Source organism: Bison bison, unplaced genomic scaffold, assembly GCF_000754665.1.
Source record: "Bison bison bison isolate TAMUID 2011002044 unplaced genomic scaffold, Bison_UMD1.0 scf7180017864270, whole genome shotgun sequence".
Lineage (NCBI taxonomy): Eukaryota > Metazoa > Chordata > Mammalia > Artiodactyla > Bovidae > Bison > Bison bison.
The window spans coordinates 4688650-4711921 of NW_011494842.1; the positions used below are offsets into that span (position 1 = coordinate 4688650).

General features: G+C 46.6%; 1 protein-coding gene across 1 annotated transcript in view; it reads right to left on the minus strand.

Moving 5' to 3' along the window:
* Nucleotides 1-4109: 4109 nt before the first annotated feature.
* LRRC1 (leucine rich repeat containing 1) overlaps nucleotides 4110-23272 on the minus strand; it is a 119392-nt gene continuing 100229 nt past the window's right edge. Inside the window, exons 14-17 of the mRNA XM_010848707.1 lie at nucleotides 16030-16145; nucleotides 8216-8388; nucleotides 7172-7308; nucleotides 4110-5575 (exon numbers count right to left, since the gene is read on the minus strand). Of these exons, the coding sequence (XP_010847009.1) occupies nucleotides 5417-5575; nucleotides 7172-7308; nucleotides 8216-8388; nucleotides 16030-16145 (585 nt within the window). The 3' untranslated portion in view covers nucleotides 4110-5416. The remainder of the gene's footprint in view (nucleotides 5576-7171; nucleotides 7309-8215; nucleotides 8389-16029; nucleotides 16146-23272) is intronic.

A 23272-nucleotide genomic window follows, 5' to 3' on the forward strand; every position in this document is an offset into this window, starting at 1 on the left:
GGAAGGCTTTCTTACCTCTCCTTGCTGTTCTTTGGAACTGTGTATTCAGATGGGTATATCTTCTCTTTTCTCCTCTGCCTTTCACTTCTCTTCTTTGCTCAGCTATTTGTAAGGCCTCCTTGGACAATCATTTTGCCTTTTTGCATTTCTTTTTCTTAGGGATGGTTTTGATCACTGCCTCCTGTACAATGTCACAAACTTCTGCCCATAGTTCTTCACGCACTCTGTCTATCAGATTTAATCCAGTGGAACTATTTGTCACTTCCACTCTGTAATTGTAAGGGAGTTGATTTAGGTCATACCTGAATGGTCTAGTGGTTTTCCCTGCTTATTCTTCAATTTAAGTCTGAATTTTGTAATAAGGAGGGCTTCCCTAGTAGCTCAGTTGGTAGAGAATCAGCCTGCAATGCAGGAGACCCTGGTTTGATTCCTGGGTTCAATTCCTAGGTCGGAAAGATCCGCTGGAGAAGGGACAGGCTACCCATTCCAGTATTCCTGGGCTTCCCTGGTGGCTCAGCTTGTAAAGAATCCACCTGCAGTGAGGGACATCTGGGTTGGATACCTGGGTTGGGGAGATCCCCTGGAGAAGGGAAAGGCTACCCACTCCAGTATTCTGGCCTGGAGAATTCCAAGGACTGTATAGTTCATGGGGTCATAAAGAGTTGGACACAACTGAATGACTTTCACTTTTCACTTTTTTGTAATAAGTTCATGATTTGAGTCACAGTCAGCTCCTGGTCTTTTTTTTTTTTTGGACTATATACAGCTTCTCCGTCTTCGGCTGCAAACAATATAATCAATCTGATTTCGGTGTTAACCATCTGGTGATGTCCATGTGTAGAGTCTTCTCTTGTGTTGTTGGAAGAGGGTGTTTGCTATGACCAGTGTGTTCTCTTCGCAGAACTCTGTTAGCCTTTGCCCTGCTTCATTTTGTGCTCCAAGGCCAAACTCGCCTATTACTCCAGGTACCTCTTGACTTCCTACTTTTGTATTCCAGTCCGCTATGATAAAAAGGACACCTTTTCTGGTGTTAGTTCTAGAAGGTCTGGCACGCTGGTTGTCCAGTGGTTAAAACTTTGTCTTCCAAAGCAGGAGGTGTGTTTTGATCCCTGGTCGGGGTGGCCAAAAAACAGAAGCAATATTGTAACAAATTCAATAAAGACTGTACAAATGGTCCACATCTGAAAAAAAGAAAAAAAAAACTTTCAAAATAAAACATCATTTGGTTTCTACACAACGGCCTACCATTTGCAGCAACATGGATGGATCTTGCGATTATCATACTAAGTGACGTCAGAAAGGCAAATACCATATGACATCACTTATATGTGAGATCTAAACAAAAATGATAGAAATGAACGTATTGACAAAGGAGAAACAGACTCACAGACATAGAAAACAAACTTACGGTTACCAAGGGGAAAGGCAGGGAAGGGATAAATTAGGAGTTTGGGATTAAAAGATACACTACATATAAAACAGATGATCAACAAGGACCTACTGTGTAGCACAGGGAACCCTACTCACTATCTTGTCAAATGGCTCAGCACTGTTCTCATACTGGGAATTGTTGACTCCGGGAGGTAAGTATATGAGGGTCCACAGACTCTGATGCTGGGAGGGACTGGGGGCAGGAGAAGAAGGGGACGACAGAGGATGAGATGGCTGGATGGCATCACTGACGCGATGGATGTGAGTGTGAGTGAACTCCGGGAGTTTGTGATGGACAGGGAGGCCTGGCGTGCTGCGATTCATGGGGTTGCAAAGAGTTGGATACGACTGAGCGACTGAACTGAACTGATACCTCTACTTTTGATTTTGATTTTGAAGTTCTTTTAATTAGTTCTTTGGAAACTTGAGTAAAGTCAACTCTGAAGGCTACTGTGAGATTTCAGCTCTCACCGGGCTCCCGTTAACAAGCAGCTCCAGGGCCGCCCCGATTAGACAGTGTTTGTTTGTGCAGCCCTGCCGCCTGCCAGCCAGCGTGCCCAGAGCAGGGGCATCGGCCACCTTACAAGATTAGAACGAGCTGCTCAGAGTAACTTTCCAACAGACAAGGAATTGGGCCTGACTCACCTGGGTTTCCTTACCCTGCAAAACCTCACTGGGAAGCTTCTAGGTAGAAAGATTGGGTTGGTCAGGCCCATTCCTCCAAACTTTCCAGAAAAAAACAGAAGACACAGGCAACCTACTCTAGATTTCTTAAATGCCCCTCTTCATCATCCTGGAGAAGAGAAGGTCTACCCACTCCAGTATCCTTGCCTGGAGAACTCCACAGACAGGGGCTACAGTCCATGGGGTTGCAAAGAGTGGGACATGACTGAGCAACTAACCCTTTTCCTTTTTCCCTCCTCATCATCAGTGATTTCATGATTTCATGCCCTCTCCATTTTGAGAATTTTACGCACTTAGGCACAATTTCCTTGCTAAAGAAGAGGAACTGGGGGCTACAAACAAGTGGACGAACAGGTCATACAAGTCTTTCCTGCTTTTACCTGCCACTCCCCCAAGACAAACAGTCAGGCCAGACAGGGTACTCCTCCCTTTCCTAGAGGAAAAGACAGACAGGGGCAGGGCTGACAGGGCTGGGGAGCAGGACTCCTGAGAGAGAGGTCAGGAACTTCTGCCTCTGGCCTCACAAGGCCTCCTTTCACATAGTCAAGTTTCCCTTAAAATGGTAAGATTGAACCCGAGTCTCCTGCACTGCAGGCAGAGTCTTTACCACTGAGCCCCCAGGGAGTCATAAGGATAAGAAAGCTTGCTTCCTTTCCCATTTTAAGATTCTGGCATTCTCGGTTTTGTTTTTATAAAGATGATACTTAGACCCATGGGCTGAATGAGAAGCAGACCGACTTTATCTAAGGTGAAATCTTGACCCTGAAGAACAGAGAGAACGTCCACGGTGGATTTTGTTTTCATATAAAGCTCATCCTTCACTGTTCAGTTCACCACAGCTTTGGGGGAAAGAGGTGGACAGAGCACTGTGCACATTTAAATTTCTCTAGGAGATTCTACATACCTAATTATTTCTTTTCCTTGGAAGAGGCTGGCATGTTCTTGGGTTGGGTCTGACTGGTTGGTGCCATTTCCGCTGTGAAAGCTACCTCTGTCCCAGCATCTGGAGGATAAGAGCAGCATCGTGTCACCCAGAATAAACGACCAAGGTGAACAGTGACTTTTCCTTATGAAAACAAAAACATTATCAAACAAACCAGGGAAAAAAAAAAAAAAGCCCAGGAGTATGTGAAGTAGAGGAGACAGACCAAAGGAAACAATTAGGTATGCAGAATTTTCTAGAAAAATTCAAACACACATACTCTTCCTGTCCGTCTCTATTCACCCAAGCCATGGTGAGCTGAGTCTGGGCTTCATATGGAGATAAACCAACAGAATACCAGGAAGTCTGTTCTGCTCTTCAGGGTCAAGGTCAGATCAGATCAGTCGCTCAGTCGTGTCCGACTCTTTGCGACCCCATGAATCGCAGCACGCCAGGCCTCCCTGTCCATCACCAACTCCCGGAGTTCACTCAGACTCACGTCCATCAAGTCAGTGATGCCATCAGGGTCAAGGTAACTCTCCTTAAATAAAGTCAGTCTGCGGCTCTGTCAGCCCGAGACTCTGTGGCATCATCTTTACAAAACAGAGTATGCCAGAATCTTAAAATGGAAAGAAGGAGAAGGGTGCCCACTGATGCGGGAATGAGACAGAGACTGACCAGGTGAAAACCACTGCGTGCCACGCGCTCTCAACTCAGCAGCCTTACGACTCGATACACACGTACACACCACCATAAAGGCAGAACGAACTCAGTAAGTAAATGCCCGGTAGTAAAAGAAGGCATGGTATCTGGCTGGTTGAAAGCAGGTTTCTAAGGAGTTCGACTGGCCAGTCGGCCCCAACCCAAGGTGGGGAGGCAGACTGAGAAGGGTGCTGGGTTCCGCTCCCCCTGGTGGGGGAGATGCGGACTTCGGTCCCACAGGAGGCTCACACAAAGCTGAGCAGCGCTTCAGGCTTCAGGAATCCGAGAGGGCGCTCGTTCTTAAAGAACTTGGCTGCCTGTTATCATCTGAACATACGAGGACATAATCAACTTTAAAAAGCTGTATCGCTAATGTCCAGGCTGACTTTATTTCATGGAAAGAATAAAAAGGCAACACCAACAGCATGATTTTCCTAAACACCAGACAGGGACGGGCGTTTTTCATTCCTCTTTTATCACATCATACAAAATAAAATTTAAAAAAAAATCAACAGAAACACACCAAAACATACCCTGCACCTCTTAAATTAGCAGACTTAAAATTAAAACTTGAAGCAATATTTTGTTACACTTTGATCCAAACTCTATTTACAAATTAAATTGCACTTATAAAGATAGCAACATTTCTAACAGGGTCGTAGGTTATTCTGCTTTATTGTGGTTTTTATATCTCAGTATAAAACTTTTAAAGCTTTCTTTAATAAAAAAAATCATACTTTCTCTTTGCAGTACATAATTTATTTCCCCACTGAATTTCTGAACTGGTTTGCTCTTTTTGTGCTTTTGTGCTCTGTTTTATTTTACAAATGGCACGTACCTTCTGAGTAGGTACAATCAGACAGGACACTCATCCTAAGAGACCCATTCATGAAAATGTCAAAGTGGAAAAGATATGAAATATTAGCAGTCTAATCCTTTGGTTCATCTTAAAAAAATAATCAATTGATAAAATTTGCAAATTGGTGGTAATTCTTCTTTTTGGTTAAAAATAAATCCTGATTACTGATTAAAATCCAACACTGCTTTCAAAGTATCACCTTTCCAGCCTCATCTCTGCTCAAAGATGTCACTGTGACAACTGGTTTGACAGGACTCAGGCGACAATAAGGCACAAGTGGATAGTACAGATAAAAACAAATACTTTAGGACTGTATTTTTTTTCCTGCACAAATACTAAAATGTGTACCGTTTCCAAGATAAAATAACAAAAGGAAATACATATTTTTTGTTACGAAATACCTATACAAAATGTTTAAATGTACACCATCTGAGCTGCCAAAAAGGGTTTAAAAAATTACCAATTGTTTTTTTCCATACATAAAACTCTCTGTCTCATCAGTAGGTCCAAGAGAACGTGGGTTCGCAATGTCCCAGCACTTGATGGGAGGGAGGGGGACCAGAATTCCCCTTCCTGCTCTCCCTGACCCCAACACAAGACAAAAACAAAGGTCAGGTGTTGTCAGTAGTGTATTCTACTTATTACAAATGACTGAAATTTAGGAGGAAAAAACAATCAAGCTGGAGACCGGGTGGGTGCAGTGACTGGCTGTCGGGTGAGAGTAAGGCACTTCCCGGGCGCAGCATCCCCGTGGGGGGCTCCAGGGGGCAGGCCGGCTCCGCAGCAGGACAACTCGGGAGGTAAGACGGACGCGCCACCTACACCGACGTGGTCACACGGTCGACGGCATGGTTGACCTCATTTTTGTTGGAATCCAGTCCTTTAGCAGCATTCCTGTCATTCCGTAAATTCTCCACTGTCTTCTTCATGCTCTTGAGCTCCCCTGGGTGGGGCGTGGCTCGTCTCAGGAGTGTTCTCTGAGAAGCAAGCATCGGGGTGAGTGTTTGGGCTTCACTCCATCACTCCCGCAAAAGCTGTCCCACCCAGGTCCCCCTGCCCAGAGGTCACAGGCAGAGCGGGTGGAAAGCTTGCCTTGGAGCTACAAGCATTTATCAACTGCTCCCAAGTGGAAGGAAGGACAAACATGCTGTCTACAACTTATCTCGTCAAGATGGAAGAGTTCCTTTCAGGATAAAAGAATACTTAGGAAAATACGAGATGTGTTAAGATAAAAACAAGGTTCCACGAACAGTAAGAAAAATAATAAAAGACTTACAAGATATAATGAGGGGGGTGGAGGAAGGCAAAAGAAAGAGGAGTCAAAAATTTTAAAATTGGAACCACTAGAATGTTCTACTATTATCTGAAGGTCTTCTTCAACCCATGAGGCACAGGGGGTGAAGGAAAAGGGAGGTGAGAAAGGACTTCTTTTCTAATTCGTCTGTTTTATTAATATTTATATGACCTACTGAAGAAAATTCACATTCTTTTCCTAAAAGACCACAGGGCTGGAAGTGAAGTAACGGGGTATGGACAATGTTTTAAAAATTATATTATTAAAGATGCTATGTGCTCTTCTGCTCCTAAACAGCACCTACCTCTCGTCAGTGAGTCTGAGGAAGGGCATCGTAGGCTAACAAAGGCAGGGCAGAACTCAGACAGTGAGCAGCTGGTGAAACAGTCCTGCTCTAAGAAGCCATGAGATAAAATTAAAGAGCCCTTTTGGCTGGAGTCATTCTGTCATGCTTAACTCCTACTCTGCCCTCATAGAATAAGTAAAAAGTCCCCCTGCAGACAGCTGGAATAACAGACTGCTGCCTGGCAGTAATTTTAAAACCTCCCTTTGTCTTGGGGGCAGCAAGTATTCCCTGTGAGCTCTGCTTATGAAAATCTCAATTAGTGTCAGAAAGTTCAGAGGCCAAAGTCAACTTGCAGCAAGGCTCACAAGCTGTCCTTGACTCAGCCGAATGGCAAAGACACGTGTCGAGGATGGAGGCAAGTTGGGCTGAGTGGTCCTTTCAAACCTATGCCTGATTCTCAATGATAGCATGTAAGGGAATCCTACGGAGGTCACACGCTGTCTTCAAGAAGGTGAAGGCTCCTGGGTCACATGAAGGGGAGCACCAAGTCCAACAGGACAGCAGGCAAGCTCAGCCACAAGCTCAGCCACTCGGTGAAACGTGGATGAGTCCACACGGCAGAGCTGTGCATGGCGGCGGAGGGAGGGGAGCGACCTAGTTCACTGAGAACAGCGGAAAAGAAACACTTCCCAGCTGACTTTAAGAAATCAGTGGGGGCCTGAGGGGAAACCATCACAAAGAAAGAAAAAGAAGCACCCACACCCTGTTCAAACAAACAAATCTGTAAGTCCCACTTGCTTTACACGCATTTGGTGAACCAGGGCTTAGAAATATCTAGCTTTTGCCTTCTAAAAAAAATTCTTAAATGCTGAAGGCAGAAAGGAGTAAAGACTATTTGAAAATAAGAGGGCTCTTTATCAGGCGCCACTCTCAATCTCAGAATGCGTTTCCATTTTGAGCATCCGTGAACGCCAAGCAGCCCGAATCCCATACCGTTTCGTTGTCGTCGTCATCCTTCTCATCGTCCAGAAACCGGATGGCGCTGACCCGGTTCACCGCCCGCTCGTTCCAGGCCTCTTCTGACACGTCGTGCACCAGGCTCTCAAGGGCGCCGCAGCGGGGCAGGTTCTCTGCCGGACAAAGACCACGTGAGCAGGGCTGCTGTGGCAAGGCGACCCTGACCCTGTCTTTCCGAGGATACCTAATTCTTTCTGAGATCACATCTGCTAAATAAGTGTTTACTATTTCATTTCAGAATGTCATCACGATTCCCAGACCACTTTTTCAAGATTCTTTCTTACACACTCACTTCAAAAACTTCCTCTTGACAGTGAGGTGGCTGCACGTGTGGGATCTGGTCCTTTTCTTGGCCGCTCAAACCTACACTGTCCTCTTGGGGTCTTAACGTTCCTCTAACCAGGCTGGGGTCAGCGAGGTGACTCCATTTGTCCAGAGCCTTCTAGACTTCTTCTATCAAAACCAGCTCTCAGCAAAGGGTTTCTGACAGCCCTGCCATGTGACTATGAATGCTTTTTTTAAGCGCGTATGATTTACAAAACAAAGGTATAGTTACTCAAAACAACTCCCTGGCTTAAAAACGCTTTGCTGGAGACCATCAGTACTAATCCTCCGAACTGTCTGCATGAATTTTAAAGTGGAGTCGCTCAGTCGTGTCCGACGCTTTGTGACCCCATGGATTGTAGCCTACCAGGCTCCTCTGTCCATGGGATTTTCCAGGCAACAGTATTGGAGTGGGCTGCCATTTCCTTAGGGACTCTAATCTCTTTTAGGAAGACATATGTGCATTTTCAGCCTTAGCTGGAATTCAAAACCAGAAGGCTATTTAAGGAATGCCAGGAGTGATACACAGGTATGAGCATGTGTTCTGTAAAGATACGGCAGAAGATCCCCAGGGGAGACCCACAGGAACCTCACAGCTGGGCTGGCCCGCAGCCCCGTGGTCGGGGAGAGGCCTTACGGGTGGGCAGGAGCCGCTGCTAACTCTCGGGGTCAAGTGAACCCGGCCCTTCAATTCACCTTGGCAGGCGGGTTCAGAAGGCAGCTGAGGAAGTAAGACACAGGTGAGGATCTTCTCCCCGGTGGTGTGGTCGGTGTCCGTCTGGAACGTGAGCAGTGGCTGGGCCTGGTTGTCCGATAACCAGAGAGCCTTCAAGTTCAAAGCAGTCAGCGATAAAGGCAGGTGCGACAGCCTTGGTGAAAACACAGGGAGAGGCCGGGCGCTTACCGTCTGTGATTAAATCAAACCTTGTCCACAACAGACAAAAATTCAGCAACTGCTCCCCGAGACTGGGCGCAGTGTGTGAGACGGCGTTCTGCTTATACTGAGATGTGCTGTGCCCCCTTTGCCGGGAGATGCTTCGGGGGGTGACTGTGTCACCCTTTCCTGCCATCACCTCGCTGGCACCTTCAGGCCACAGGGCAAAAAAATTAGGAAGTTACAGCACACACTGTTTATTCTCAGGCTAGGAAAGTGAAAGTCGCTCAGTCGTGTCCGACTCTTTGCGACCCCATGGACTATACAGTCCATGGAATTCTCCAGGCCAGAATACTGCAGTGGGTAGCCTTTCCCTTCTCCAGGGGATCTTCCTGACCCAGGAATCGAATCGGGGTCTCCTGCAGTGCAGGCGGATTCTATACCAGCTGAACGATCAGGGAAGCCAGTTTCCATGTAAAGGTGGGGGTGGGGAGGTGGAGAAGCCAGTGCACTTGTGGAAGGACCCATAAGCCAAGTCCTTCCTGAGTCACAGTCAGCGGGGCTGCAATGAAGCCGCAGGATTGCCTGGTCCCAGGCGCACCTGTAAACCGGGATGTGAGGGAGGCTGGGATGCTGAAGAGTTTAAGTCACAGGTAAAGATTACAAGCGTTTTTTTCATGGACTCCACTTGCTCTCTCCGGGGAGATTATTTTAGGCATTCCATTTTAGACTTTAAAGTTTCTGAAAGCTCCCACTTCTCAGACACCTACATGATCATTAATTTCCACCTCAGATTGCTTCAGTTTCAAAGGGGAAGGTATCTATTAAAGCACTTTAAAAACTGTAAAGCGATTCCTCAAGATTAGTTTTATATTTATGTCTGTACAAATACTTGACCAGTGAAATCTATTTAGTGGAGACTGTTACCAGAAATCAAATGTACTTGGTGCCTGGCAAAGGCAACTTGCAGAGAACATCTCAACTAGGGGTGATTTTGCCCCCAGCGAACACCTGGTAACTGCTAGAGACACTGTGGGGGAGGCTTTTTTGTGTGTGTGTGTGGCCTCGCCATGCGGCTTGCAGGAGCTTAGTTCCCTAACCAGGGACTGAACCTGGAAGCAGAGTTCTAACCCCGGGGTTGCCAGGAAAGCCCCTGGGGACGTTGCTGTCATCTAGAGGTCACGCTCGGATGCTGCCAAACATCCTCAGTGCACAGGACAGTCCCGCAACAAGCAGCCTTCCGGCCCCAAACAGAAGGGCGCCGAGTGTGGGGCTGTGGTAGAAGTCAACGCTTTACACACGTCACTAATTCACTCTGAAAACAACCCGAACCTCTGCAGATGCCACGAATTTAAGGTTTAAAGAACCAAAGGTTATACCTGATCGAGTATTTTTACTCTGAGGATGGCTCCGTGGATTAAATGGTGGTTCCACCTGAGAAGTGATTTCTTAAGTCAGATAAAAAATAAGCTGATCACAGTATGTTATCTACAATATGACACATATTTTCTTCAGAGAAATTTCTGGCCCATTAGTTCTGAAAGACATTACATGACAGTGTGTATCCTGGGGTTCTTTCTTCCAGGAAAAAGTACCTCTATCTCCACTTAACATACATAGAAGAGCCGCCTAACGTCTCACCAACAGATTGATATTGCCTTATCAGATGCATTCTGAATTGACAGACTTATGGGAAATAAACTAGAACTCTAGGAAGAGCAGTTGGACTCCAGTAATATAAGACAAATCCAAGTAAAACGTAAGCACAGACCAGCTAAGTTATTTTAGCGGATGAAGTTAAAAATGACCAAAGAAAGCAGCGAGAGTATTAACAAATTTTCTGTAAAAAGAATGAATACATTTTCGCAAACACCTTCCCTTGTCCTGTTTATGGAGGTGAGAAAATATTTTCTTTTCCTAATCGTCCAGGAAAGGCTGATCCACCCCCACACATGCAAGGGGTGTGGTGCTGGATAAATGTAGGGAACCATGCCCACAGGGGAGTGAGGTTCTCGAGTCAATGCCATGAAACCTACCTATGTTAAAGGACCCCGAAAAGACTCCACGTGGTGTACCTGCCAGTATTTTACTAATGACAATCAAACTGGGTGGGAGATATGTATTTTTAAACCCCAGAATCCACCCAGTGCAGTGACGTGCATATACCATAAGGATGCCTGGGGGAGGGGTGGGGAACTCGGGGGCACAGCCGCTTACAGCCCCAGCTCCCCTTTTTCTGAGGCAGTGGTTGGGTTCCTGAGGTGGCTTGGAAGTGAAATCTCTGTGCTTATTTATATAAGCTTCAAATGATCTCTCATCTGCCTAAATGCCGTCACACACATGTTAAATGCAAGGAAGCTGAAGACACAAAGCAAGTATCTGCCGGATGCTATGAAGGGGCTTTTTAAAAAGATTACCCTATTTCACTGCAGGCGCTTAAAGGACATCAAACCCTCTTTCATGTCACGGAACCCAAGGATAATTTCTTTTCAAAATTTGTCCCTATTTCTCTTTTAAAAAGGAGTTAAGCTAATATCCTCTGGAATATTTCAAGGCATTGGGCAAGAAATCCATAGTCAGCATCTCTACTTTTAAGAGTGGAAAGAAAAGAATAAATCAAGGCTCGAAAGCTGGCATGACACGCAGGTACTGAAAACACGGTCATCATGCCTTCTCGAGCTAATAACTGGCTTCCCAGCGAAATGCTAAAGCAAAGGTACAAACGAAAGGCAAAGCATCAGTAGCAGCTGCTAAGGATGACAAATCATGTCATAAGAGCTACAGTAAATCACTAGACTCCACAGCAACAGGTCTGAAAGTCACATGCCACCAAGCCAGGGAAGACGGACACGGGGTCTAGCACACAGGTTTTCCTGCAAAGCACCAGTGTACCAGCTTGGATACGGCTGCGACCGGCCGAGCACACACCACACACACGAGCCCGTTCACACGTGTCTTGCGGACAGAGGTGTTCCCAGTGCAAAAGGGGGAAAAAAAAGTCTCCGCTCCCTGCCCAGTCTGCAAACAGACTCTGCGGGCTGGGCGGCCCTGCACTGGCGCACTGCAGCCTGAGGGGGAAGACGCACGCTGCCCTGCTTCTCTGGGTGAACCAAGTCAGACACAGGCCAGAGGCAGAGTTTAAATATACAGAAGCTGTACTGTATTAAATATATATAATATTATATACATATCTTTTCTATTTTTTAAAGTATATATATGTATATATTCCCACTTTCCAGCAGAGTTAATAATATATTTTTGGTTTATTCTGGTACTTTCCACTCACTACAAGATCAACATGAGAAGCCACAGCCCCATTTGTACACATCACCATGTTCCATTTAGGACCACATCCCCTAAATAAATAAATAAAAAGCCTACAGCTACTATTTACAGCAACAGTACAAGGACTAGAAGAAATGAACAACCGTATAGTGAGCTTCTTCTTTTTAGGTACCTCAGTGACCAGTCCAGCCTGAAGTAACCTTCCCTACCTCTGATTAGGACTTTTTTTTTTTAAGTCATTGAGTCGTGTCCAGCTCTTTGCGACCCCATGACCTATACAGTCCATGGAATTCTCCAGGCCAGAATACTGGAGTGGGAAGCCTTTCCCTTCTTCAGGGGATCTTCCCAACCTAGGGATCGAACCCAGGTCTCCCTCATGGTAGGTGGATTCTTTACCAGCTGAGCCACAGGGAAGCCCAAGAATACTAGAGTGGGTAGCCTACCCCTTCTCCAGTGGATCTTCCTGACCCAGGAATCGAACCAGGGTCTCCTACATTGCAGGCAGATTCTTTACCAGCTGAGCTGTGAGGGAAGCCCCTCATAGCTATGAGGAAGCTATGAGCAGATTAAGACAGCAGTTACTTTATCCAATTTATTTAACAACCAAATGTGGCTGACTGATTAATGTAATACTAACTTAACTGACAGCTGAATGGTACTTACAACTGAGCATTTCATCTGTTTCTTCCTACTAGAATTGTTAGTTTTAAGTAAAGTTTTCAAAATGTTTAAAGATACATATAATGAGCGAACATAATCAGTGAAAAAAATGTCAACAGTGCCTAAATATCTAAAGTGAAAGAAAGCCTCCATAACCTTGGGTTTCCAGTCGTCCTTCGGGGCACCACTTCACTTTCTGGAGTTCTCCGCAGGCAAGACGTTCTAAAAACAAGAGCGGGATCACTGGGTGCCGGCCACACAAGCTCTCAGCCCCGGGCATCGCAGGTCGCAGGGCGGAGACGCAGTTCATTCTCTAGCGGCTGAGGGTTCTGGCTACACTGTTGTGTTGCATTTTCTCTTTTAATATTTTTTCCAGCTCTATCGACAGGTAACACTTTGTAAACCTGAGGTGGACAGTGTGATGATTTGATGCACTTACATACACAGTCAGTTCTCCGTGTCTGAGGATGCAGGACTCACAGATACGGGGGTCCACTGTACTGTGGCATCTAACCTAAGGAGCTGCCCTTGCAGGCGTCTGCCCCTGTTGGTACCCTGGTCGGGTCCTGAAACCAACCTCCCCAAGGATACAGAGGACAACGACATTGGGAAATGATTGCCTAGTAGGCTTAGGGTCTCCATCTCCTCATATAGTCACCAGTGAGTGTGTATGCTGGAGACATTTAAGATGGACTCTCTTGGTACCTCTGAAGGATATCGTACAGTGTTGCTAACCGCAGTCATCTGCTGCATATTAGACTGCCAGAGCTGCTTCACCTGCTAACTGGAAATGTGCGCCCTCCCGCATCTCATTTCCCCACCCACTGGCCCCTAGCAACCACCACTCTATTCTGTCTCAACTTGTTTAGATTCCACAAATCAGTGAGATCTCACAGTATCTGCCTTTCTCTAACTCATCTCACTTGGCAAAATGCTTTCAAGGCCTGTCCATATTGTAAACTGGAGAAGGAAATGGCAACCCACTCTGGTATTCTTGCCTGGAAAATTCCATGGACAGAGGAGCCAGGTGGGCTCCAGTCCATGAGATCACAAAGAGTCAGACACGACTGGGCACATGCTGTAAATGGCAAGATTTCCGACCTTCTCACAGCTGAGTAATATTCCACTTTGTATGTATGAATATGAACACACAGGCACACACCGCATCGCCTTCACCCATCCGTCCGGCGCTGCTGGCGCTGTTTGCACATCTTGGCTACTGTGAATAAAGCTGCAGTGAACACGGAACAGGAGATGCCTCTTTGACATCCTGCTTTCTTGTCCAGAAGTGAAACTGCCGGGTCATACAGTGGTTCTGTTTATAAACATTTACTGAGGGAAAATCTCCATGCTGTTTCCCACAGTGCACGCCCCAACTTACATTTCCCCAGTACTGCACAGGGATGCTCTTTTCTCTGCCCACACGTCTTACCTCTTGTCTTTTTAATAAAAGCCATCCTAATAGGTATGTGGTGACACCTTATTTAGTCTTTTTAACTTAATTTTTTTGGATCATGAAAGTCAAAGGTACAACTATCTTTCCACTGACAGCCCTGGCTTGTGGTATTTCGCGTTAGTAGTTCTTTGAGGAAGATGCTCAGGTACCCGATTTTGTGTGCTTCGTGGACAGTCCCCTGGGGAAGAAGCTGAGAGTCAGGGGCCTCTGTGTCCTGGGCCCACATGGCTGATACAAGGCACCTCCTCTGTTCCTGGACCCGGAGGCTTCGTGCTTTCGTTTCCAAGTGGCACTTTAGCATTATCCTTGCTGCAATTTTTCCTATCAAACGTGTCAAAGAAGGTTTCTAGGAACGAACGTGCAGGGCCCCTGTGCCATTTGCTACTTTTATACGCTTGGGAGGACAGACAGACACTTCTGTGGTGTTTAGTAGGACTTCCCATGGTGTGACATCTCTGCAAGCTGAAAAGCTGACATGGCAGCCTCTTTTTTATGAGCTTCTATACCAATACTTTAAATAAGTAGTCATTAAATACATTTAATAAGCTTGAAATCTGGTTATGAATCTGCATATACCATGGCCTAAATGGCACACTTAACCCGCTCAGATGACAGCTGTGGCACTCAGCTTTTTAACTGGGTTTTCTCCACCCTGGCCCAGGCGTAATAAAAACAGAACTTTCCCTTCTTCTGAGAACTGGAGAACGGGGACTTCACTGGTGTAAAAAGCAGTTTTTAGACACCAGAGTCATCTTTCTGCTTAAGAATTAGTCATGAAAATGCATGCTCTCCAGAGCAGCGAGAACCAGGACGGGTCTAGAGTCCCTGGGCTTCTCCTGCTGCAGGAAGAGCACAGGAGGGAGGGAAGGGGGACCTTCTCATGCTGCACGTCTCCTGGGTGCTCAGTCCAAGCAGAAAGTCAACATCCAGCTCTAACTAATCCCGAGATCCCAGTCACCAGTGAGTGGCCTTAAGAACCTATCATGATGTCCTGAAAGCATCAACTTTAATACGGCGAGCGTTTCTTGAGGCCATAACTCATCACCAGATTCCCCCGCGTCCTGCTATTTGTTTAGCTCTGCTGCCCACGATCCATTAGCAGGAGTGAAAATTTGTGGCCCGCGCCCAACCTGCGAGCAGCGAATCAGTGAGGACACAGTTCCCCAGACACTCTTCGAGTCACCGGCATTTACCACTTAGGACCACTGATCATCCTCCCCCCGGCCCCGGCCCATCTAACACTCTAACACCCCGTCCCCCACCCTCTGACACTCGAAAGCATTGTTTAAATTCCTCTTGGCAATGAAGCCTGTGACATCAGGCACTTTGCAGTGGCCTGCCAGCTATTCTGCAAAACTAACATTTCTCATGTTTTCATTCAGTTAACAAATATTCGCCAGGCATCTCCTAAAGGCACAAATCACAATGAGACTCAAACCGTCACATGCACTTTAGGTAACTTGAGCTTTCGGAGGACCGCGGGCAGGTAAACAGGCAATGATCACTGGGATAATCCAGAAACGCAGACCCAGAGAGAAGTCTTCCCAGAGAGGGGCATGAGGGAGAAAAGATAAAGGTACAGAGCCAGAGAAAGGGTCGGAGGTGGGAAGCAGAGCCTGGGTAGGAAAGTGCAGCGATGTCTACAGTGATGAAATCAGCTCAGAATGCTTGAAACTACTGCACATTGCAGGCTGGTGAGCATGCCGGCAGGCCTCTGACCCAGAACCCGACAGACTGGCGGCTCTTTAGGTTTTTTAGACTATGAAGCACTTGGTAATTCTGACATCAGCTATGGATCTTCTCGCCAGCAAAGCGTCTCTGAGTACAATATTGTCCACAAATTCAGGGGGTTCAGAGTCACAGGTAGAGCAGACCAAGACTCCCAGCTAAACTCTAGCTCAGACTCACTGGAGCTCATTTTTCAGATGAGGAAACTGAGGCCCGTGGTGACTCATGGAAGCCAGCTATAAAAGCCAAATCCTAGGTCTCCCCCCACCTTCCACTAGGGTACCGCCAACCAAGACCCACGTCTCCAGCTGCACCCACAGTACCCTGAAAGGACTCCAGGCGCCGGCGGCCCTGACCTTGTCCCCTCCACGGGCTCCATCACTCCGGCTCCCAGACTGAGAGCTTCCGGGCCTGGCTCAGGAGACCCATCAGTACACGCTCTACCAGGGGGAATAAAGCGAGATGGCCGAGGCTGGGCTGGAGGGCCGTCTGCTTGTCTCGGCTTACCTGTTCCCTGCCACGTCGAGGACGTGCAGCTCGGCCGCCCGAGACACCTCCGCGGGGATCCGAGTCAGCCTGTTGTCACGCACGCAGAACACCGTGAGGCTGCAGCAGCCGCCGATCTATGACAGGAAAGAAACACGACAGTTTTCCAGGCTGTTCTGGGACACGGGGATGGGGCTGGAGGGTCTTGTTCATCAAATGGCATGAAACGGATGCACAGAATTCTATCCCGTGACGATTCAGTCTCGCTGATGACAAACTGTGATCAACTTAAATCACACGAACATTGAGTAACCTGACAAAAATCTCTGCAGAACATTAAACATTCACGTTCTCAATGAAGCCAAGAAAATAAACAATACAGTTCAAAAACTGCATTCTGAACAGAAAGCCATTTTATCTTTCAAATATGTTAACCAGATGACATAGTCCAGACACATATACAATTTGGCAATGTGGGAGTTTAAGATTCTAGGCTGGAAAAGAATATGAAAAAGCGTAATTATATATATATCTGTATGTATAACCGAATCACTTTGTTGTACACCAGAAACTAACACATTGTAAATCAACTATACTTCAACAAAAAGCTTAAAAGAAAAAGAATACTAGGTTTTAAAAGTTAGGCGAAAGATGATACATACACACACACACACACACACACACAGTTTTCAAGACCTGCCCACTATATTAACTTCAGTGTTCCAGTTTATTTTAAAAAGAGAAAAAAGAGAGACATCTGAGAGATGATTCACGGATTACTACCACAAGTCTCTGAATAGCTTTTGGTCATTCACAACTTAATTTGATAAATTCATTTGCCTTTGACAAATGCAAAATCAACCATTTTTTAGCAAAAAGTAAATTCGGTCGGCTATGACCTAATAAGCAAACTCTGGAAGACAGGGAAGGACAGGGAAGACTGGCGTGCTGCAGGCCATGGGGTCACAAGGAGTCAGACACGACCTAGCGACTAAACAACAGCAACATAACCTACTGCTAAAAGCATATGTCAGTATCTGCACCCACCAAATCCAATTCCCTATTATTTAAAGTAACCAACTCTAAGGTAATTGAGCTTAGTATGAGTCTGGTCTTCACAAAAGAATTCACTGCCTCTCTTGAATAAGCTGGCTGTGGCTTCTACAGACAGGAAAGCTGAGCCAAGGGGGTGCAAAACCAGCTCGTCCTAGACACAACAGCCCGCAGGCCTGGGGCCACACTCCACTCTCCAACCAGGCGCTGTCCTGACTCAGAGCGGCTGCTGTGGAAGGGCTCCTGAAGGGACCTATTGATTCCAGCCCATGGAAAAGTACTCCAGGGCCTCCTGCCACAAGAGGAGCAAGACACCTGGGTCTTCATCAGTGTCTGAATACACCTTCTGCCCTTTTCTATATTTATCTCTGTGTTAAATGTATGTTTGGACCTTAACAGAAGGCACATTTATGAAACTGCTGCATAATTCCTTTCATGGACAACTTATTATATCTTCCCTCAGGAGTCAATATAAAGATTTTGAAATACTATATTTAACCACAGCACGTAACCGTAATGAATGTATAAGAAAACATAGAGGAAACAGGACTAACATTCCTCTCTGATTACCTGGAAACACCCAGGTATGCTTGATTCTCAGGATCTGCATTTCCCATCCCAGAAAAACTGGTTTGCCCACTGTCCTCTACAAGACAGTGTGGACTGATATTTCTCATCACACTGTTTCTTACAGAAACACCCTTCTGTCGTTTTCGAATTTTACCGTTCACCCCTAATTAGCAAAAACATTCTCTAACCCAACACCGCCGTCCCAGAACCCCTGGTCCACATCAATCCATTGCCTTCCTAGTCCACACAATCCTCTGAAAGAGAGTTTGACAGGCTGTTTAATTTGCATGTTTACATGTAATCAGGGCGCCTGGCCTCCCATCTGCCCTCAGCGGAAGCCCAGCCACCAGCCAACGTTCCTCATGAAGGTACGCTTACACGCTCGCATTTATTTGTTCACCTACTGCTGAGAGGCTGTGGCATGAAGCTGTCATCTGCTTCCATGTGCAGCAACTGGAGACCACAGAACTCTTTTCTCTGGCAAGAATCTCTATGTCTGATATAGTGCAGATTTTCTGTCCTAAGAAAGGCGTCAGCATCTCCCGGGGGGCAGGCGTTCTTCCCTCCCTTGAGGAAGGGATCAGTTTTCCTCAGGTGCCCAGGCACCTTGGGAAAGGAGGTGGATCAAAACCAGGGATGCCCTGGAGCAGGCGAGGAGCGAAAAGACAGAGCCCCCCTGATGAATCTAGGCGACCCCAACAAAGACTGACCCACAGGGAGGAACGTCCACGGTCACCGGGGACCCCCCTGGGTCTGCAAGGAGGGGCAGACATACCGCATCCCACCCGGCTCTGAGGCAGGGCTCCCTCGGACGCTGGGGACGGTGATTCACACGCAGGACCTGCCTGCTGAGGGATGAGGTACTGGGGGTGCACAGAGCTGAGACTGCGTGGGGATCTGGTGCTTCGCTGGTGCTGAAGCCGCCCGCTGCCTGCACCAGCAGGGTCTCTGTATCGGTGGGGGGTGTCCACGGTTGGATACACCACCACAACATGTCCGATTTGTACCACATGCATATACCATCTACTCCTCAACAATCATTAACTAATGAACGTGAGTCAGAGAGGGCTGTGAACGCTGTCCATGCAATAAAAGCTCTGCCCAAGTTCACACCCTTAAGGACTTTGGGGTAAAAGATGGGAAACTCGGAGGGTGTGTGCTACCTACGTGTTCATGGTTTGTGGTTTATTTTTTTTTTATTTCCCCACTCTAATGTCACACCACTGGAGAGGTCGAGGGAAGGAAGGCGGTGTATCCCAGAGCCTCAGGCGCCCTGGGTCCCCAAGGCAGGACAGTGGCCTCTGAGCCCCACCGGCGACATACTAGGGGAAGGATGACAACAAAGAGCCCATCTGGGCCAACGCGCAAGGGCTGCCTGATCCGGGAAAAGATGCGAGCACCCCACAGGGCCTCTGTCCAAGCCCCTGGGAAGGGGGGATGCGAAACTTTGGCTTTTAGAAAAGATAACTGGACAGTTAAAACCATGACACACAAGACGGGGCTCTGCACAGACGTCAGGGTGGGATGAGGGCACCGGGGCGGGGGGTGGTCTTTGGGGTCACACAGACCCACAGTGGGATTCAGGCTCCCTCCTGGGTCCTGTGGGTTCTCACGTGTTCCTTTAGCAAAAGTAATAAGCATTAGGTTGAAAGGAACCACCTGCCACAGCCCCTATCCTAGGACCTGGCCTGTTGCCTCTGCCAAGTAAACAGAGCTGGTGTTTTTCCGAGAAAGTCAAGTCCCAGGTCCGAGTCGGGAGGCAGTCCATGCCTGAGCCCCTGCCACATCGCTGGAACTTTACGGAGGCCGCCCCGCTTGGCCCTGGATGCCACAGAGCCCCTTGGGTGTCAGGCCCCATGACAGTGCCTTGGGGTGACATTTCTTGTGTTCACAGGACTGAAGAACTGCCCTGAGTTCAAGACTGTGCTTTGCAACACTCATGCAGTTTTGCTTTCTCTTTCGGGTTCAGGAGGTAGAGTTTACATGCTCCTTAGGGGTCAACAGGAAAAATGTCTCATCACTTAGGATTTCTGGGAAGCAGAGATGCTGTTTAAGGAACTTATCACCAGTGACATAGGAGGCTGACATTTTAAAACCCCTTTAACCTCATAATAGCACACAAGGATAACAGCACCACAGAAAAGAATACGAGGGTCTGGACTTGGGCTCCCTGAGAATTACAGAACGCAGCTGAGGACACTCACTGTGCTCTCCTATTCAAAACAATACTACCCTTGACCCTCTGGCGCTGGTCTGACCCATCTCAAGGAGACGGCCCCTGCAGATCACGGAGCAAGCCTTTGCCCAGATCAGCTTTCCCTGAGTATCAACTGCCTGCAGGTGACAGCTGGGGAGACCATCAGACAGATTGCAGGACTCAAGGAGAAAGGCGGTATGACTCACCTTTGCCCATATCCTGCCCCGAGTGGAAAGGAACTTCCATTTTCCTTCAGTATCTTCCTTTCAATATACTGTTGTAGCAGAACTGAACCCATACTTCACCGGCCAAGAGGGAAAATGTACAATAAGCAAAATCGGGTCAAAATCCCATTGGAAAAGAAATAACATGATGTGTGATTTTAGAAACCAAAGGCTATTTTTGCCTCTCCCACCATCATCTGTAGCTTATTATTGAAATGCTCCCCACTCCAGAAATATCTTGGAGACCGTGTGGTTTGGGGACTCCCTGAGTTGCTGGGCCACTGACATCAAAATACCCACTGACAGCGACAGTATTCTCCCAATTATACAAAGTAACTTAGGTGACTGGAAAAATAAAAACCACATACACACACACGACGGCGTGATGAGAAAACAACTCAAACCAAATCCTGCCACAGAGGGATAATCAACCTTAACATTCGGAGGTGCCAGTGCCAGGCATCTGTGGTTATAAACATGCACAGCAACAGAATTAAGACCAGCTATGATCTTCAGCACCTTTGTCTGCATGCCGGAATGCCTTCCCACCCAAAACGGCACCAAGAATGCTTTCCCACGTCATTAGGATTCTAACAGGATTTTTACTGACCACTCAGTTATTTCTTTCTACAGAAGGATCACAGATTACTTAGCACATCACCCTTTCAGACATTGCTTATTAGTTCTGCCATTTCTTTGCTGTGTGACCCTGGGCAAGTTACTTAACCTCTCTGAATCTCAGCTTAGAACTCTGTTGGATGCAGAAGATTATTTGCCTCTACCTAATAGAACCGTTGTGGAAATCAGACAAGAATTAGCCTGAAGCCACCTGGCACATGCCAGCTGCCCCTATACATGCTTGGCATGGTGCTTGGAACATGTTAGACACCTCTGTGTACATCGGGAGAAAAAAAATCTTGTGCATGCCTCTTAGCGTACACTCCTGATTGCTGTCTTAGGATAAATTCTTACAAGTCTAACAACAGAATCAAAGAGTACGCACTTTCTTTACGTTTTTAATAATGCTACCAAATTCCCTTCCAGAGATGCCATAATAATTTATACTTCCATGATAACAGGCACTTCCTGTACTCTCATCAATATTTGGTATGTTATTCTATTTTTAAAATCTTAAATATCTGATAGATATAAATGCTTTGATTAACATATTGTTGTAAATAACTGTTATTGTTCAGTTGCTCAGTCACAGGCTCAACCCATGGGTTGGGAAGATCCCCTAGAGGAGGGCATTGCAACCCACTCCAGTACTCTTGCCTGGAGAATCCAATGGACAGAGGAGCCTGGCGGACTCCAGTGAATAGGGTCACAAAGAGTCAGAAAGGACTGAAGCGACTTAGCATGCACACTGGTTGCTGTTGTTCTGTCGCTCAGTCCTGTCTGACTCTTTGTGACCCCATGGACTGTAGTACCCCAGGCTTCCCTGTCCATCACCAACTCCTGGAGCCTGCTCAAACTCATGTCCATCGAGTCAGTGATGCCATCCCACCATCTCATCCTCTGTCATCCCCTTCTCCTCCTGCCTTCAGTCTTTTCCAGCATGCTGGGAGGGACTGGGGGCAGGAGGAGAAGGGGATGACAGAGGATGAGATGGCTGGATGGCATCACTGACTCGATGGACATGAGTCTGAGTGAACTCCGGGAGTTGGTGATGGACAGGGAGGCCTGGCGTGCTGTGATTCATGGGGTCACAAAGAGTCGGACAAGACTGAGAGACTGAACTGAACTGAACTGATCTTTTCTAATGAGTCAGTTCTTCATATCAGGTGGCCAAAACACTGGAGCTTTAGCTTTGCATTAGTCCTGCCAATGAATATTCAGGATTGATTTCCTTTAGGCTTGACTGGTTTGATCTCCTTACAGTCCAAGGGACTCTCAAGAGTCTTCTCCAATACCACAGTTCAAAAGCATCAATTCTTTGATACTCAGCCTTCTTTATGGTCCAACTCTCACATCCATACATGGCTACTGGAAAAACCATAGCTTTGACTAGACAGACCTTTGTTGGCAAAATAATGTCTCTGCTTTTTAATACGCTGTCTAGGTTTGTCACTAGCTTTTCATCCAAGGAGCAAACGTCTTTTAATTTCATGGCTGCAATCACCATCTGCAGTGATTTCGGAGCCCAAGAAAATAAAGTCTGTCACTGTTTCCACTGTTTCCCCATCTATTTGCCATGAAGTGATGGGACCAGATGCCATGATCTTAGTTTTCTGAATGTTGAGTTTTAAGCCAACTTTTTCACTCTCCTCTTTTACTTCATCTAGAGGCTCTTTAGTTTCTCTTCACTTCCTGCCATAAGGGTGGTGTCATCTGCATATCTGAGGTTATTGATATTTCTCCCGGCAATCTCAATTCTAGCTGTGAATAATGATTTCACATTAGAAACCCATTTCAATTTTTTTCTCCTGTGAATCACTTACTGGCTTCTGTGGGGTTTCTCTGCTTTTCTTTCTGTCCACTGTTCTAGAGTAGGCACGACTCTTCTCGGATGTGAAATAACTTCTAACAGAGTAAGGAAAGGCAGCCTTCACATGCAATGTTGTAAAAGTCTCCCTGACTTCCAGCTAGCTGTCTTTATTTTCACAAAGATTAGAAATCTCATCTTCATGTAGATAAATCCATCAACTGTTTCTTTATGACTTACTTCATCTTCCAAATATACAATGCCTTCTCCATCTTGAAATCCAATGGTCAGCTTTCTTCTTTTTTTAATTTTTAGGTTTTGTCTTATCTCTTTTATTTATCAATAGTTCACTTTATATCATGGGAACTTAATCTAGAAGAATTTTAAATTGTACTAAGAATAATACTTTAGCCACCTGATGCAAAGAACTGACTCATTGGAAAAGACCCTGATGCTGGGCAAGACTGAAGGCAGGAGGAGAAGGGGACGAGAGAGGATGAGATGGTTGGATGGCATCACTGATGCAAAGAACTGACTCATTGGAAAAGACCCTGATGCTGGGCAAGACTGAAGGCAGGAGGAGAAGGGGACGAGAGAGGATGAGATGGTTGGATGGCATCACTGATGCAAAGAACTGACTCATTGGAAAAGACCCTGATGCTGGGCAAGACTGAAGGCAGGAGGAGAAGGGGACGAGAGAGGATGAGATGGTTGGATGGCATCACTGATGCAAAGAACTGACTCATTGGAAAAGACCCTGATGCTGGGCAAGACTGAAGGCAGGAGGAGAAGGGG